Source organism: Chiloscyllium plagiosum, chromosome 11 (assembly GCF_004010195.1).
Source record: "Chiloscyllium plagiosum isolate BGI_BamShark_2017 chromosome 11, ASM401019v2, whole genome shotgun sequence".
Taxonomy (NCBI): domain Eukaryota; kingdom Metazoa; phylum Chordata; class Chondrichthyes; order Orectolobiformes; family Hemiscylliidae; genus Chiloscyllium; species Chiloscyllium plagiosum.
In genome coordinates, this window is record NC_057720.1 from 84306549 (window position 1) to 84321296 (window position 14748).

The window sequence follows — 14748 nt, forward strand, 5'->3', positions numbered from 1 at the left end:
GATGCCACACGTGTTCGAATGCATCCTGGATGTCAGGGGTGTCACTGTCACCTCACTTCTGGAATTCAGCTCTTTTGTCCATGCTTCAACCAAGGTTTTAATGAGGTCAAAAGCTGACAGACTCTGGTGGAATCAAAATTGGGCATCACTTAGCAGCAGTTGCTGCTTGATAGCAATGTTGATGACACATTCCATCACTTTATTGATGATCAAGAGTAGACTGATAGGATGGTAAATAGCTGGATTGGATTTGTCCAGCATTTTGTGTACAGCTCATACCTGGACAATTTTCCACAGTGTTTAGTAGATGCCAGTGCTGTAATTGTACTTGAACACCTTGACTAGGGGAGATACAAGTTCTGGAGCACAAATCTTCAATATTACTGTTATCAGCAGTGTTGTCAGGGCCCACAGCCTTTGCAGTATCCAGTGTCTCCAACCTTTTCTTGACATCGCAGGGAGTGAATAGAATTGGCTGAAGACTGTATACTGGGGACCACTGGAAGAGGCTGAGATTGATCATTGAGTTGGCACTTCTGTTGAAGATTGGTGCGAATGCAGCAATAGGACTCACTACACCTCTTACTACTCACTTGATATTCATATACTGGTAGAAAATATCTGGATTCTCTTTTATGTTGACTGCCATCATCTGATCATACATGCTTTTTGCCAGTCTTTATTTTATTTTCACTTTCCTTTCTAACCTATTAGAGGTGACTTGGCTCTCACTTGAAGAATTCACCCTCCTTTTTATGTTCAATCGTAATCTCTATTTCTCTTGTCATGTATTCTAAATCCATTTAGAGCATTTCGCCCTTGCCATTGCAAGATACATCTCGAAACTTCTTTAAATGTTGAGGTTTCTGCCTCCAGCATATTTATAGGTAGTGAATTCCAGATTCCTACCACCCTCTGCATGAAAATGTTTTTTTTCTCACATCTCTTTTAAGCCTTCTGCACGTCACCTCAAATCTATTCCCCCAGTAATTAATCCTATCAAGAAGAGAAGTTTCTTCCTGTCTACCCTAAATTTGCCACTCATAATTTTATACCTCTCAATCAGGTCTCCTCTCAATCTCCTCTGCTCTAAGGTAAAACCCCAGTCTATCCAATCTTTCTTTATAACTGAAACTCTCCAGCCCAGATAACATCTTTTAATGCACTCTCAATTAAAAAGTTACAACTTTCATCTGTAGTGGTGGCCAACAATCTCACTTTATTCACCTTTCTTTGATATGTTGGTGCCCATCCCTCTGCTAATTTAGATTAAAAGCCTCCCCACTAAAAAATTTCTTTGTGAGAACACTGGTGCTCATCCGAAGTGCAATCCGTGTCTTTTGAATAGTGTCTTCTGTCCCAGATCTGGTCCTCATGCTTTAAGAATTTGCAGCTCTCCCTTCTGTACCTTGCTTTAAGCCACGCATTGATCCTTCCCATCTTCCTATTTCTACTCTTGCTACTGCATGTGACTTAATCCAGAGTTATCCTGAAGTTACTGCCTTCGAGGTCTTCCTTGCTTATTTCCTTCCCGGCTCCTGAAACTTAATCTTCGCACCTCAATACTTGCCTTGCGTCATCAGTACCAACATGTCCCACAACTTCTAGCTCACCCTCTTCCCCTCAGCAAGTGAACATGTGGAGGAAGAACAGGACCATATGCTAATAAGTATATGCTTCAGGAAGGCTTCCAATTTCATACAGGTCTACTTCCTCAAAGTTTTATGCTCCTAAATGTTGAGCATAAGCTATTCACACAAACTGAAGGAGCCTCCCTTTGCAAATTCCTTCCTGTTATACACTGTTTTCTCTTGTAAAGCATACAGCTGGAAGGTATTTTTCCAAATATGAAAATTATTGTTTGCATTAGCAACAATAAAATTTGCTGTGCTAAGTGTGGGAAACCATGCAAAATTTGTTAAGAGGTGTCAAACTTGATTATGAATCCTTAGTTATTGATCATTTGTTTGTCTACTTGATGAAATGGAATACCAGCTGGACATAAAATGGAGGACATCAGAGAGCACAGCTGCCAGCTTGGGCAGTAAGTAGTCCTCTCGCCTCCAAGTCAGAAAGCCTTTGGGATCAAGTCCCACTCCAGGTTGACACTCCAGCGCTGTCCTGAGGAAGTGTTGCACAAATGGAGCTGGATGAGAACTTAAACTGAGGCTCTGTTAGCCCCATCAGGTGAATGCCTGGTAGTACTGTTTTGAAGAAAAGTAGGATATTTTCACTGCCATTGCACCTTCCTTTCTAACACTCGGCTAATATTTATTCCTTAATCATCATTGTCACAAAAATAAATCATTTTGTCATTACCACATTATGGTTTTTAGTGGCTTGCTGTGCAAAAACTGACTCGTGTTTTATATTTTATAACAATAACTCAATGTCAGAAGTACTGAATTGGCTGCCAAATGCTTTGAGGAATCTGGTAATTAGGATGCCTCTGTACAAATGCACATATTTCCTTTTCTCCACAGACAATCAAATTGTCTTCACTTTCACCCACAGTTTTTGGCTGTCGCAGATAACGACGACACTGCCTTTACACCTAATATGAGGCAAATGAGTGGGAACTTATATGGAGTTATGTGGGAAATGTCTTTCCTGCACTACTTGTACAAGCGCTTACACTCGTGTTGCAAAATAGAGATATCCTGCATTGTTGACCAGTCATTTGGTTGCAGTTGTTTAGGTATGTTTGCTGGGCTGAGAAATTCCCAGCTCAGTGAACATACCCACAACTGCAACTGGCACCCGAGCTGCAAATCTACACAACCCTAGAGTCATTTGGTTGTTAGCACTCAGCAAGCTACACAGGAATAGTTTTAATTAGCAGATACAACTTTTTCCCACCTTATGCTGTTGGACAAGCTTTTGTCAACAAATGCAATCCAGAGTGCACTCATGATACATTATTCATGAGATCACATTTATAAAATCCTGAGTGTCTGGCAACTTCAGGAAGTACAAAGTTTTCTGCAAGTCCTACAGTTTCAACACATAAAGTGGAAAGTTACATGTAATTGTGCAAAATCAAGAAATAGGAGGCAGAGAATTATGAAATATTAAAACATTCAAAAGATGCGCACGTGAAAAGAAAGATACAAGTTTGATTTCATTATATATATGCTCTGTTCCTATAAATATTAGAATAAAAAAGCAAAATGGAAATTATAGTTAAGTAATTCAACTGAGTAGCAGTTCTTGCAACCCCCAAGAAAAGATCCAATCAACCTCCTAGCTGGTAGTTTTTCACTCTAATCTTTTGATGTTCTTTGAAATAAAGGCTTAATTTTTTTTAGTTCTTACAAAAGATAGGCAATAGACTGATCATTTTTTAAGAGTTGTAAATTCCCATGAAATTCTAGCCATGGGAAACGCACACAAATATTTTGAGTGTACAGCAAAAAGGTTGATATCAAATGGAGATCAGACAGCAAAGTATGCCTACCAATGTCTACCTAAAACAGAAGTAAAACACAAGATAATCTTGGCTCATTCAACAACATCGGTATCCATACAGCAGCTTTAAAGCAGTAAAATGATTCAAGATGCTTCACGATAATCTTATCACAGAAGAGAAATTCGGGAGGATGGTTGATGATTTGGTCAAAGAGATAGATTTTAAGAAACACCTTAAAAGGAGGAAAGAGAGGGGACAGGTTTAAAGGAGGGAATTCTAAGGTTTACAGCTTTAGCAGCTGAATCTCAGCCATTGAAGATAGCATGATTAAAGTTGGGGTAGGTCAACAGGCCAGAATTGTATACGTACAGATCATAGGCTGGAGGAGATTCATAACTGTGTACATAAATGCCTTGTTAATTCACGAGGACGTATAACCTTAAGCTGTGAATGGGTCATTAGAAACTGTGAATGTCTGAACATAATACATGAAACAGAACCAAGAGTAGACTACATGGCCCCTCAAATCTGCGCCAGACATTTAAGAGTATAGCTGATTCTTGATCTTGACTCCATTTTCCTTACCCATTTACACAACCCTTGATTAGCTTAATGCCCAATCGTGGCCTTGAATTTATTCCATCTTTGTGCAACTTATGGCCTTCTGGATTCAGGATTCTTATGAGTTACATACTTCTGAGTTAAAATAGTTCTCTGCATTTCAATACAAAATAGCCAATTTCTTAACCTGAAACTATGTGTCTAGTTGTCGATTCGTGCATCAGGGGAAACAGTCTGAGTAACCACCTTGTCAAGCCTCACAGCTTCATATTTACAGTGAGATCAGCTTTCATTTTTCAAAATTCCAGATAGTCTAAGCTCATTTTATTCATAGGGCAACCCTCTCATCTCAGGACTCAATCTGGTGATTGAGATGACATTAATTTTGGTTCTCTTTCCACGATTATTGCTAGATGTGCTGAATATGTTTTAACATTTTTGTTTCCTTTCAATCTAATGAACTTTTGATGTACTTCTGTAAGGCAAGGAAATTTTTCTTAAATAAGACAACTAAAACTGCACCCCATGCATACCCAACAGTACTCTTTTCAGAAGAGTCATATTGGAGTTAAATCATTTTCTCCATTGATGCTTCCATATCTGCTGTGCTTCTCCAGCACTTTATCTTTATTGCGAACATTCTGTGTTTCTAGTACAAAGACACCCAAATCACTCTTAATCAAATATGCAATTATATCTCACCATTTAAAAACATAAAAGCTTTCCTTTTGCTGTGTTGGGATCTTCTCAGGCAGAAAAGTTTAAAAATCAAGAATATGTTCCATTGCATCTTTCAGGGCTTGTGTTCTCCCAATGATTACTGTACTTAGGAGGCAAAGAATCTCGAAGTATCATCATGAAATGTGAAGATTAGTGATTTATTTTAAGATACTAAAATTAGGAGATTCAATTTATATATTTCATTTAAAAAATGTTCTTCAAAACGTTGCTACTTATCAACATTAAAATCTTATTTTGATGCTTATGCACAGCTGCAGATGCACAGTGTAACATTGTAGTAATTGGTACCTGTTGTCTGTTGCTTTGGCAGGCAGAACTCAAATGCTTAAACCAGAGCATTGCATTCCCTCTATTACCAGCCTGGAATTTGTAAGAGTTTCCTGAAAATGAGTGCAAAAAAAAAGCAATATTATATTCAATTGTTACAGTGTTAACTCGACATTGGAAGCTTTTTTTTAAAGAAAATACATTCTACCACTAAGAATCAGAAAAAGGTTGCATAATTAGAAACTTAAAAGACCCAATATATTTGCCAATCTTTGGCTCACTCAGTCTTGTGAACAGATTGAAACAAATACAAAAGGAGAGGAAATTAGACCTTTTTCCATTCATTACTCACCCTTTTCAGAGTCTGTAAGCTGGAAAACATCTGGATGCTCTGGATCATCAGCCATCATCACCATCCAACCCACAACCGACACACTCTTACTCAAACTTGATTTGAACTGCATATCAGAAAAGTTAGACACATCAGTAGGACTCTGGACTTGAAGACTTTTTCAGATTTGATCAAGTAAAGGGGCTGTATAAACAGCGTGCTATTAAAATTCAAAAGCAACAATAAAACAGATTGTAACTTATGAACCCATTGGGCTGAATTAATGATTTCTTGCTGCATGTTTAGTGTACAACACAATAACAATTTGCTTTGAAGCAATGTTTTAAAAGTAGAAGAACATCCCAAGACATTTATAAAAGTGAAATAGATGGTGAGTAATATGGGAAGAATTGACTGATGTTTTCATTCAAGAGAGTGCTAATGAGGCTTTGTAAAGTACACATTAGAAACTGTAAAAAAAAGGATCAGGCTAGCAAAGTGTAAATTGCATGAAATTACACACTACTAACACTGGTCCTAATCAGGAACTTAGGTTAAAAAGTAATACATTTCAAGCACAGACTGTTAAAACGGAGGTACCCTGTTTCTAGGAGCTCTATGAGATGACTCAAGTTTCATCAATCTGCTGTCAGATTTCTTCCATTTATTTATTATTATTCCTATTGCTGAGTAAGAACAATAATGTTTTAACATTTCTTTTTCATTGTTGATATTGTTGCTTTGTACATTAAGACAGGAAGGATTTCTGGGAATTTTTTAAGAGTAGGGATCCTAACATGTATGGTGGTGGCGCAAGGAAACAATAGTGCCAATATTTGTACATGGAATTCTTTAGAAATGCATATAAATAGTTATATGATATCATCAGTAATTCACATAGAAAAGCACATCTCATACAGGTGAAAATTAAGACTACCTTGCTCTATTTTTCTTCACGCATTATGTACATCAGCCCAGGTCATCAAAGAGGAAGAAGCCCTGAGGAAATAACCTTTCAAAAGTACACTTAATTTTCATAACTCTACTGAGATAGCTCCTTCTCGTATTGTAAAGTTATTTCCTCTGGGTTTCTAAATCTGTTTTTACAGGCTTGGTAAAGAACTGAGTAATCATAACAAGACAGCCACACACAAAGAAGTGCATGCAAAAGGAGAAGTTAAACGGGAGGGATCGGGTTATATGGACTGCAAAATTACTTTAAAAGCAAAGTTATCACAAGTTAGGTGCTTTAAAGCTCATTTCAGTCTTGTTCACACAAAGTCACTGCCAGATAAAGAGAAATAGGTGCCTCCTTATTTCAAATTAGATACCTGTAAACTTAGCAGATCTGCCAAATTCAAGGAAAGAATACAAACTTCAAGTGTTGCAGAAGTTTCCTGAAAGAAGTTTGCTCAAACAAATAGTAACAAAATAAATTAAGCAAGCAGTTATGGTAATGCTGATACTTAAGGTCTAATTTTAACTCTACCCACCTGGTAGAGATGGGGTTGCATTCACAACATTTCGATGTCACTGGCTGGGTCAGCATTTACTGGTCATCCTTAATTGCCCTTCAGTGACATAAATGGGTTAAGTGATGGGCAAAGATTTGGCAGATGGAGTCTAATGCAGAAAAATGTGAGGTTGCCCACTTAGGCAGAAAGAACAGAAAAGAAGAATAATATTCTGAATTGAAACAATCTGCAGAATACTGTGGCAGAAAGGAATCTAGATATCCTTGTAAAAGTTATTGTGCATGTGCAGAGGTAATTAATAAGGCAAATTTATTGCAAGGGTGGTGAATATAAAAATCTTGTGAAAACTGGACAGAGAATTGGTGTAATCACAGAGTATTGTGAACAGTTTTGGTCTCCTTATTTAAAGGGAGATGTATTGTTAGATCTTTGGCATTCTCCTCCCAAAGAGCTGTGGAGGCTGTTTCACCATACGTTCAAGGCTGAATTAGACAGATGTTTGATCTACAAGGGATCAAGCAAGAAAAGTAGAGTTATGGCCACACTCAGCTCAACCAAGATATGAGTGAATGGCAGAATATAGACAGCAAGGCCAAATGGCCTATATTTCTTTAATTTTTTATGATATTCTGCTTATGGTCCTTCTAATGAACACTCAAAGAAACTAAAGACCTAAATATCTTGCACGCTTATCCTTATTTACATAAATGCTTGCATGAAGACACTTGTAAATATGCCTCCATAACAAGAGATGCTATAAAGAAAGACATTGTGTCAACAGTACATGCAGAAATACGCTGCAAGATTGTGCTCAGAATGTCATTTGGAAATAAGGATCTCAATTTGGTCAATGAAGTGAACAAGTTCTTTCCTGACAAAATGTGAATAGCTGCAGTGAAAGATCAAGTGGCAATCCTCACACAGATTTAAAACAAAATTGCCTAGCTTTGACAATCACAAAGTTCCAGTGACAGAACGTCTTTATGATTGTTAGAACTTTTTCAGTACATGAAAGTAGAGTAAAATTCTGAATTAATTTCCAAATTTTAGAACAACTGGCCTGTTAACTGACATAATCAGATAAATCACCTAAACTTGAGAAATTTACTGATTTGAAATGATATACCACTTGGCCGATATGGTGGCTCAGTGGTTAGCACTGCTGCCTCACAGTGCCAGGGACCCAGGTTCGATTCCAGCCACAGCAACTGTCTGTGTGGAGTTTGCATGTTCTCCCTGTGTGCTCCAGTTTCCTCTCACACTCCAAAGATGTGCAGATTAGGTGGATTGGACATTGTTGTTCAGGGATGTGCAGGCGAGGTGAGTTAGCAATGGCAAATGCAGGGTTACAGATGTAGGGGATGGGTCTGGGTGGGATGCTCTTCGCAGGGTCAGTGTGGACTCAATGGCTGAATGGCATGCTTCCACACTGTAGGAATTCTATGATACACTGGAAAAATTCCTTACAATCAAATTTGTTCTTGGAAATCTCAATATAAATCCAATTTTTTGAAATTTTACACATAGAAGTGACAATTCTATAGCAGAACAGGTTATATTTGAGACCAAGATGTGCTACAGAAATTTTTAGTGAACCTGTTCAGAGATATTATTACACACCTCTGGAGGAGGCAGAACTTGAACTTGGGCCTCCTTGCTCAGAGTTAGGAACATGACCACTGCACCACAAGAATCATGAAGATGTGCAACATACTGGTGATAAAGGTCTATTAGTTCTTTGAATAAAATGATTGAGAAGTCTGCATTTGTTTCCTTCGGCCCTGGAAGACTAACTCTTACGTCATGCATTCGCTTCTGTCTTTCATCCTATCACAGATCTTCCTTTTGTCCTTGTCCCACCCACCTCTTGCTCTTAACCAATTTTAATGTTGAACTTTTACCAGTTCTGATGAATAGTCACATCTGAAATGTTAACTGTCTCACTCTTCAAATGCCGTCTGATTCACTGAGCATTTTTCAGCATTTTCTGTTTTTATTTCCAATTTCCAGAATTCACAGTATTCAGTTTTTAATGAGAAATATTAGTTCTGTTACACTGTGCCAATGTAATGTGAAATGTAGGAGATCTCGCTTAAAATCCATTACATAAAACTTTCCAATTGAATATGTACCGTCATTGACTAAGACTGATTATGCTTAACGCTGTAGATTGCTCTCATTGGATTCTAACTAGTCTTGAGAACAAATAGTTTTTGGGAACAGTTATACTTACATGCTTTCTTTCTGTTGGTTTTAAGGATTTGGCTGAGTAGTAATAGAGTTTTGTTCCACACAGCGCCACCCAGTACTTGGTCCACGATGCAACCTACACGAAAAGATCATAGCTAGTAACTGATCTGATATGATCTCCCAATTTTCATTGTGGGGGTTGGAGAGTTGGGGGGGTGGAGATGAGGTGGGTAGTGGTGCTGTTTTAGTGGTCTACCAACTTTGATTTCAGTAATGAACACCATACGTATTAAAAAGATGACATACAGTGGTGAATATAAACAATAGAAATCAGAGATTTACATGTTTGAAGTCTGGAGAGAACTCATTTTCAGTTAAATTATGTATATGCAATTTCCAGCAAAATTGTGTGTTTGGGCTATTATTTTTCAGTCTTATTTCAGCACTTGGGCAAGTTTTTAAAATTCATAATTGTCGCATCTGAGATCATACAATGTACCTTTCATTGCATAAATTGTTTGAAATAACTTGACTAATGTTAATTAACATTTGCAAAAATAAAAATAGGTTAGTATTTGTGTATGAATATACCATGAAAATAATATGAATATCGAGGTTAAAAGCATATACAGATAAAAAAATAAGCTCAACATTTCTTAAAAATTCTCCAGAAGAAATAAAATCCTTGGTGTATAGTTTTACTAACATCATCCCTCTTATGTTTTAGAAGTGATTTCGTTCTGAGGACACTGTCTTAGATCTGACCTCACATGGAAATATCATGTTAAATAGGAAACTTAGCACACTAAAGTTAAACCACATTCCCATGGTATCACATGAAATGTGTTTTAAATATTATGCACAGCAATACCATGAAAAATGCAGGTTCTTGGTGTCAGGGTAGCTACTTGCCATCTAATTCAGATAATTAATTTACGAGAGAGAAAATCTGAAACCAATTTAAAAAAAATAAGACAAAATGCAGAATTTATTGTTTTTATCCAAAAAGGAGATAATTTTAAAAATGTCAATATGTGAGGCTCATGATAAAAAGAAGCAACAGAACCTGGCATTAAACAAAATGTGCTCTGTTATTCTACTCCCAGGTTGTCCCTTTAAGGGTTCGAACTGGAATATCTTGAGTACTTTAAAGATCAAGTTGCTAAAGTCAGAAGAACAGTGGTCCATGATTGGCTTTTTCCTTTTATAAGTAGATAGTTTTGCCTTTGTGACAGAGAGATACAAAATTATATCTCTCATATAAGCTCAAAGAAAATACTGAAAAGTTCAACCTGTTATCAGGTGACAACAGATTGTGACCAAAATAGCTCCACACATCATATTAATTCAAACTTTAGCAAAGTGTTCCATAAAACCTTTACTTACAATTTTCTAGATCCATTATAGTGGCTGACTGTAACCTACAGTTTAATCTATCCCTCATGAATTAGTCAGCACATTCATTAAAACAACTTCATATTTAAAAACTTTGTCATGGGATTTCAGCATTGTTGGCAAAGCCATCCGGTATAGATGTACTGACAACATGGTTAAAGGTGTTCTAGGATTCTAACATAGTGACAGCAAAGTAATTGAGAGTAAACTTCAAATCATGATTGAAGGGCGGATCTCCAGGTTGTGGTTTCACATGCACGTGGCCAATTTCTCATGCGTCTGAAGCCATTACATTCTTGGTGATAGACCTCATAGGTTTGGAAGGTGAAAAAAGTGAGCTGTTGTAGTGCATCTGGTCATGAATGCTCAATTTTAACAGATGGTAATGTTTTGAAATTTATCTTTAATGCAAAGTAAAACATAGAATTCTGGATAAACCTTTTCACGCAGAGACACATTCATGTGGAAAAGTTGTCTTCCCCTCATTTTGTTAGAGTCAAAAAAATGCAGATGCTGGAATCTAAGGTAGACAAGCTGGAGGCTGGAAGAACACAGCAAACCAGGCAGCACCAGGAGGTGGAGAAGTCAATGTTTCGGGTGTAACCCTTCTTCAGGATTGGGGGTTGGTGTAAGGGGAGCTGCAGATAAAGAGGGGGTATGTGGGGAGAGGTGGTGAGGTAGGGATAGGTGAACACAGGTAGAGGATATGACTTGGTTGGTTGATGGGAGGAATGAATCTGGTTGATAGCTGGAAGGAAGGTTTGATCAGAGGAATGAATGGAAGGGAGGGGGAGGGGCTGGAAAGGGAGTCATAGGATAGGAAGGGTGATTATTTGAAATTCGAGAACTCAATGTTGAGTCCTCTGGGCTTTAGGCTGCTCAGGTGGAAGATGAGATGTTGTTCCTCCAATTTGCGGTCTGATTTGCTGTGCCAATGGAGGCGGCCAAAGATGGTCATGTCAGAAAAGGAGTGGGAAGGGGAATTAAAATGGGCAGTGACTGGGAGGTCAGGTCGGACCCCGCAGGCCCAGCTGAGAAGCTCGATGAAATGTGCCGAGTTTATGTTTGGTCTCCCCGATGTAGAGAAGACCACATCAGGAGCACCAGATACAGTAAACTAGGCTGGAGGAGAGACAGGTGAACCGCTCTCACCTGGAAGGAGTATTCGGGGCCCTGGATGGGGTGGGGGGGGCCGGGGGGGGGGGGGGGGGGGGGGAAGAGGGGGGTGCCAGCAGGTTTTGCATCTTTCACAGTTGCAGGGGAAAGAATCTGGGGGTTCGGAGGGTAGGTGGGGAGATTAGTGTAAACCAAGGATTGGTGAAAAGGAACATCCTTGTGGAAGGCAGGGAGGGGTGGGGAGGGGAATATTTGTGGCAGAGTTTTAGACCAGGGGGCATAATCTCAGAATAAGGAATAACAAATTTAAAACACATACGAGAAGAAATTTATTCTCTCAGAGGACAACGAATCTATGGAATTCTTTGTCACAGAGAGCTGTTGAGCCTGGGTCATTAAGTATATTCAAGGCTGAGATTGATAAGATTTTTAAACAGGAAGAGAATCAAGGGTTTTAAGAAAAGGGAAAGTGGAATTTAGAATTATCTGATCAGCCATTATATCTCTGAACTCAATGGACTGAGTGGCCTATTTCTGCTGCCATGTTTTATGGTCTTAAGTGATCTGATCACCATGAGGACAGTAAGTCAAACACAAATCTATGCAAACAAGTGTTGCTAGTTTAGATCTCTTTTTACAGTATTTCAAAGGAAAAAAGGACCTATGCTTTGAGATGCAGTGACAAAGACGTTATTGTTGCATGAAAGCAGGTGAACTGTTTTATGTGAATAGCCAAGCTGGAAATCACTAAAGGTGTGGCTTCTGTTAAAAATAAAGTAAACAGACAGTGTAGCACTAGGTGATCTAAGGAACTGAGAGTCACCAAATGTTCCTTGCTGATGATAATTCAATCTGGAAAATGTAGATGGGGACTGGAATGATTGTCAAAGGATGCTGGAAGGTTGTTTTCAACCTGGCACAATGGGAAAAAAATTGACTCTGCTGGAGCACTGGGAATGATTATGGAACAGTTGCTGTAATATTACATGTCTGCCAGAAGTGTGGCACACAGTGAAAAGATTTTATAAAACACATTTTGACTGTGTTAATGCAAAACTACTTTCTCTTTAGTTCTATGCATTAGTGGCATGTTTCTATATTTGAATTATGTTCACTTTTTGCAGTAAATATCTCAAAACTTGCTGTTCAGTCTTTTCCTTTGCTCACTGGAAAACTGATTTGTTTTAAATTCTTGGTCTTTTTAGACAGTAGCACTTATGAGGGCATACACCACAATCACCATACATCAGTTGTGGAGGGACTGAATGTTTAAGGCAGTGAGTGGAGTGTCGATCAAGCGGGCTGGTTTCTCCTGCATTGTGTTTGAGCTTCAAGTGCTGTTGAAGCCGCACTTAGTGGAGGCATCGGGTCATTCAAGACTTTTGCCCTACCGGTTTTGGAGAATCAGGAAGTCACTTACTGCCACTGAATTCGCAGTATCTGACTTGTCCTTAGAGCCACAGCATTAATGTGGCTGACTGAATTCAGTTTCTGGTCAATGGTAAACTGCCAGGATGTTGATAATGGGGAATTAGCAATGGAAATAATTAAATCCTTTCTTAGTGGAAATGGTCATTGCTTGGGGCATGCATGACCTGAATATTACTTCACAATTATGAGGTCAAGTTTGACTGTCTTCCTGGTCTTGTTATTCAAAGAGTTGAAAATGGTACTGAACACCTCAATCATCAGCAAATATTCTCATCAATCATCAGCAAACATTCCCATTTCTGATTTTATCATGGAGGGATTCACAGGTGAATCAACTGAAAATGGTTAAGCTTAGGAAGCTATTCTGAGAAATTCGTCCAGTGATGTCCTGGGGCTGAGATGATTGGTATTCAACAACCATACCATTTTCCTTTGTTCTTGGAGGAATCCAATCAGTGGGCAGCCTACCGTCCTTTGCAGTAAAAAAATACCAGATTGACTACCTTCTGAGAGAAGAAACTCCCCCTCATCTCTGTCTTAAATGTGTTACCCCTTACTCTGAAATTTTGTCCTCTGGTCCTAGACTCTCTAACAAGGGGAAATAATCTTTTTACAACTACCTTGTCAAGTATCTTAAGAATCTTATATATTTTAATAAGGCAGTCTCTTATCCTTCTAAATTCCAATAGGTACAGACCTAGCCTACTCAACCTCCTATCATAAGACAGACCCTTCATACCCAGTATCAACTGACTGAACCTTCTTTAGACTACCTCCAATGCCAGTATAATCTTCCTTAAATAAGAGACTCAGAACAGTTCACTGTATTTCTGCTGTGGTCTGACCAGAACCTTGTAATTTTAGCAAAATCTCTCTACATTTATACTCCATTCCCTTTCAAATGAAGGCCAACATTCCGTTTGCTTTTCCTATTACCTGTTGAGCTGCATGTTAGCTTTTTGTAATGATTGCATAAGGACTCCCAAATCCCTCTGTTCTGTAGCTCTCTCTCTTTCTCATGTCTTTCGCCATTTAAAGAACATTCAGCTCCACTACTTTTCCTGAATGCATAACCTCACATTTCCCCACATTATATTCCAGCTGCCAAGTTTTTGCTCACTCAATAACCTGTCTATATCCTTCTGCAGACTCTGTGTCTTCCTCACTACATGCCTTCCCAACTATTTTTCTATCGTTCACAATCTTGGTGATAGTACATTCACTTTCCTCATCCAAGTCATTAGTACATATTGTAAGTAATTGTGGCCCCAGCACTGATCCCTGTGGCACTCCATTAGTAATAGGTTGCCATCTGACAATGTCTTCTTTATCTCAACTCTCTGTCTTCTGTTAGTTAGGAATTGTTACCAGGTCTAATATCGTATCTCCAACACCATGCGCTCTTATTGTGTGGTACCTTATCAAACACCTTCTGAAAATCCAAATATATCATTACATACTGATTCCCTTAATCTATTCTGCTTGCGACCTCCTCAAAGAATTCTAATAAATTTGTCAGGTATGATTTCCTCTTCACAAAACCATACTGACATTGCTTGAAGATATTATTTATTTCTAAATGCTCTGCTATTGCACCATTTATAATAGACTCCAACATTTTCCCAACAGCAGATGGTAATTTAACTTGCCTACGTTACCTGTTTCTGTTTTCTTCCTTTTTAATGTAATTGAGGTGTAATTGGCAATTTCCAATCATCTGGGGCTTTTCCATAATCTCAGGACTCCTGAAAGATTACTATCAGTGTACCCACAAACTCTGTAGCTACGACCTTTAATATCTGAGGATGCATCCCATCAGTTCCAGGGGACTA

At 38.4% G+C, this 14748-nt stretch overlaps 1 protein-coding gene across 8 annotated transcripts in view; it reads right to left on the reverse strand.

Annotated features, from left to right (window-relative positions):
- ralgps2 (Ral GEF with PH domain and SH3 binding motif 2) overlaps window positions 1–14748 on the reverse strand; it is a 519857-nt gene that overhangs the window by 80353 nt on the left and 424756 nt on the right. For 4 of the 8 annotated variants that reach the window (XM_043699973.1, XM_043699970.1, XM_043699971.1 and 1 more), the window contains 3 exons: window positions 9018–9110; window positions 5331–5436; window positions 5000–5091 (listed from right to left, as the gene is read on the reverse strand). In XM_043699973.1, coding sequence (XP_043555908.1) covers window positions 5000–5091; window positions 5331–5436; window positions 9018–9110 — 291 coding nt within the window. Of the gene's footprint in view, window positions 1–4655; window positions 4813–4999; window positions 5092–5330; window positions 5437–6246; window positions 7289–9017; window positions 9111–14748 lie in introns of those variants that run through there. The other 4 variants (XM_043699974.1, XM_043699975.1, XM_043699977.1 and 1 more) reach the window with 4 other exon arrangements.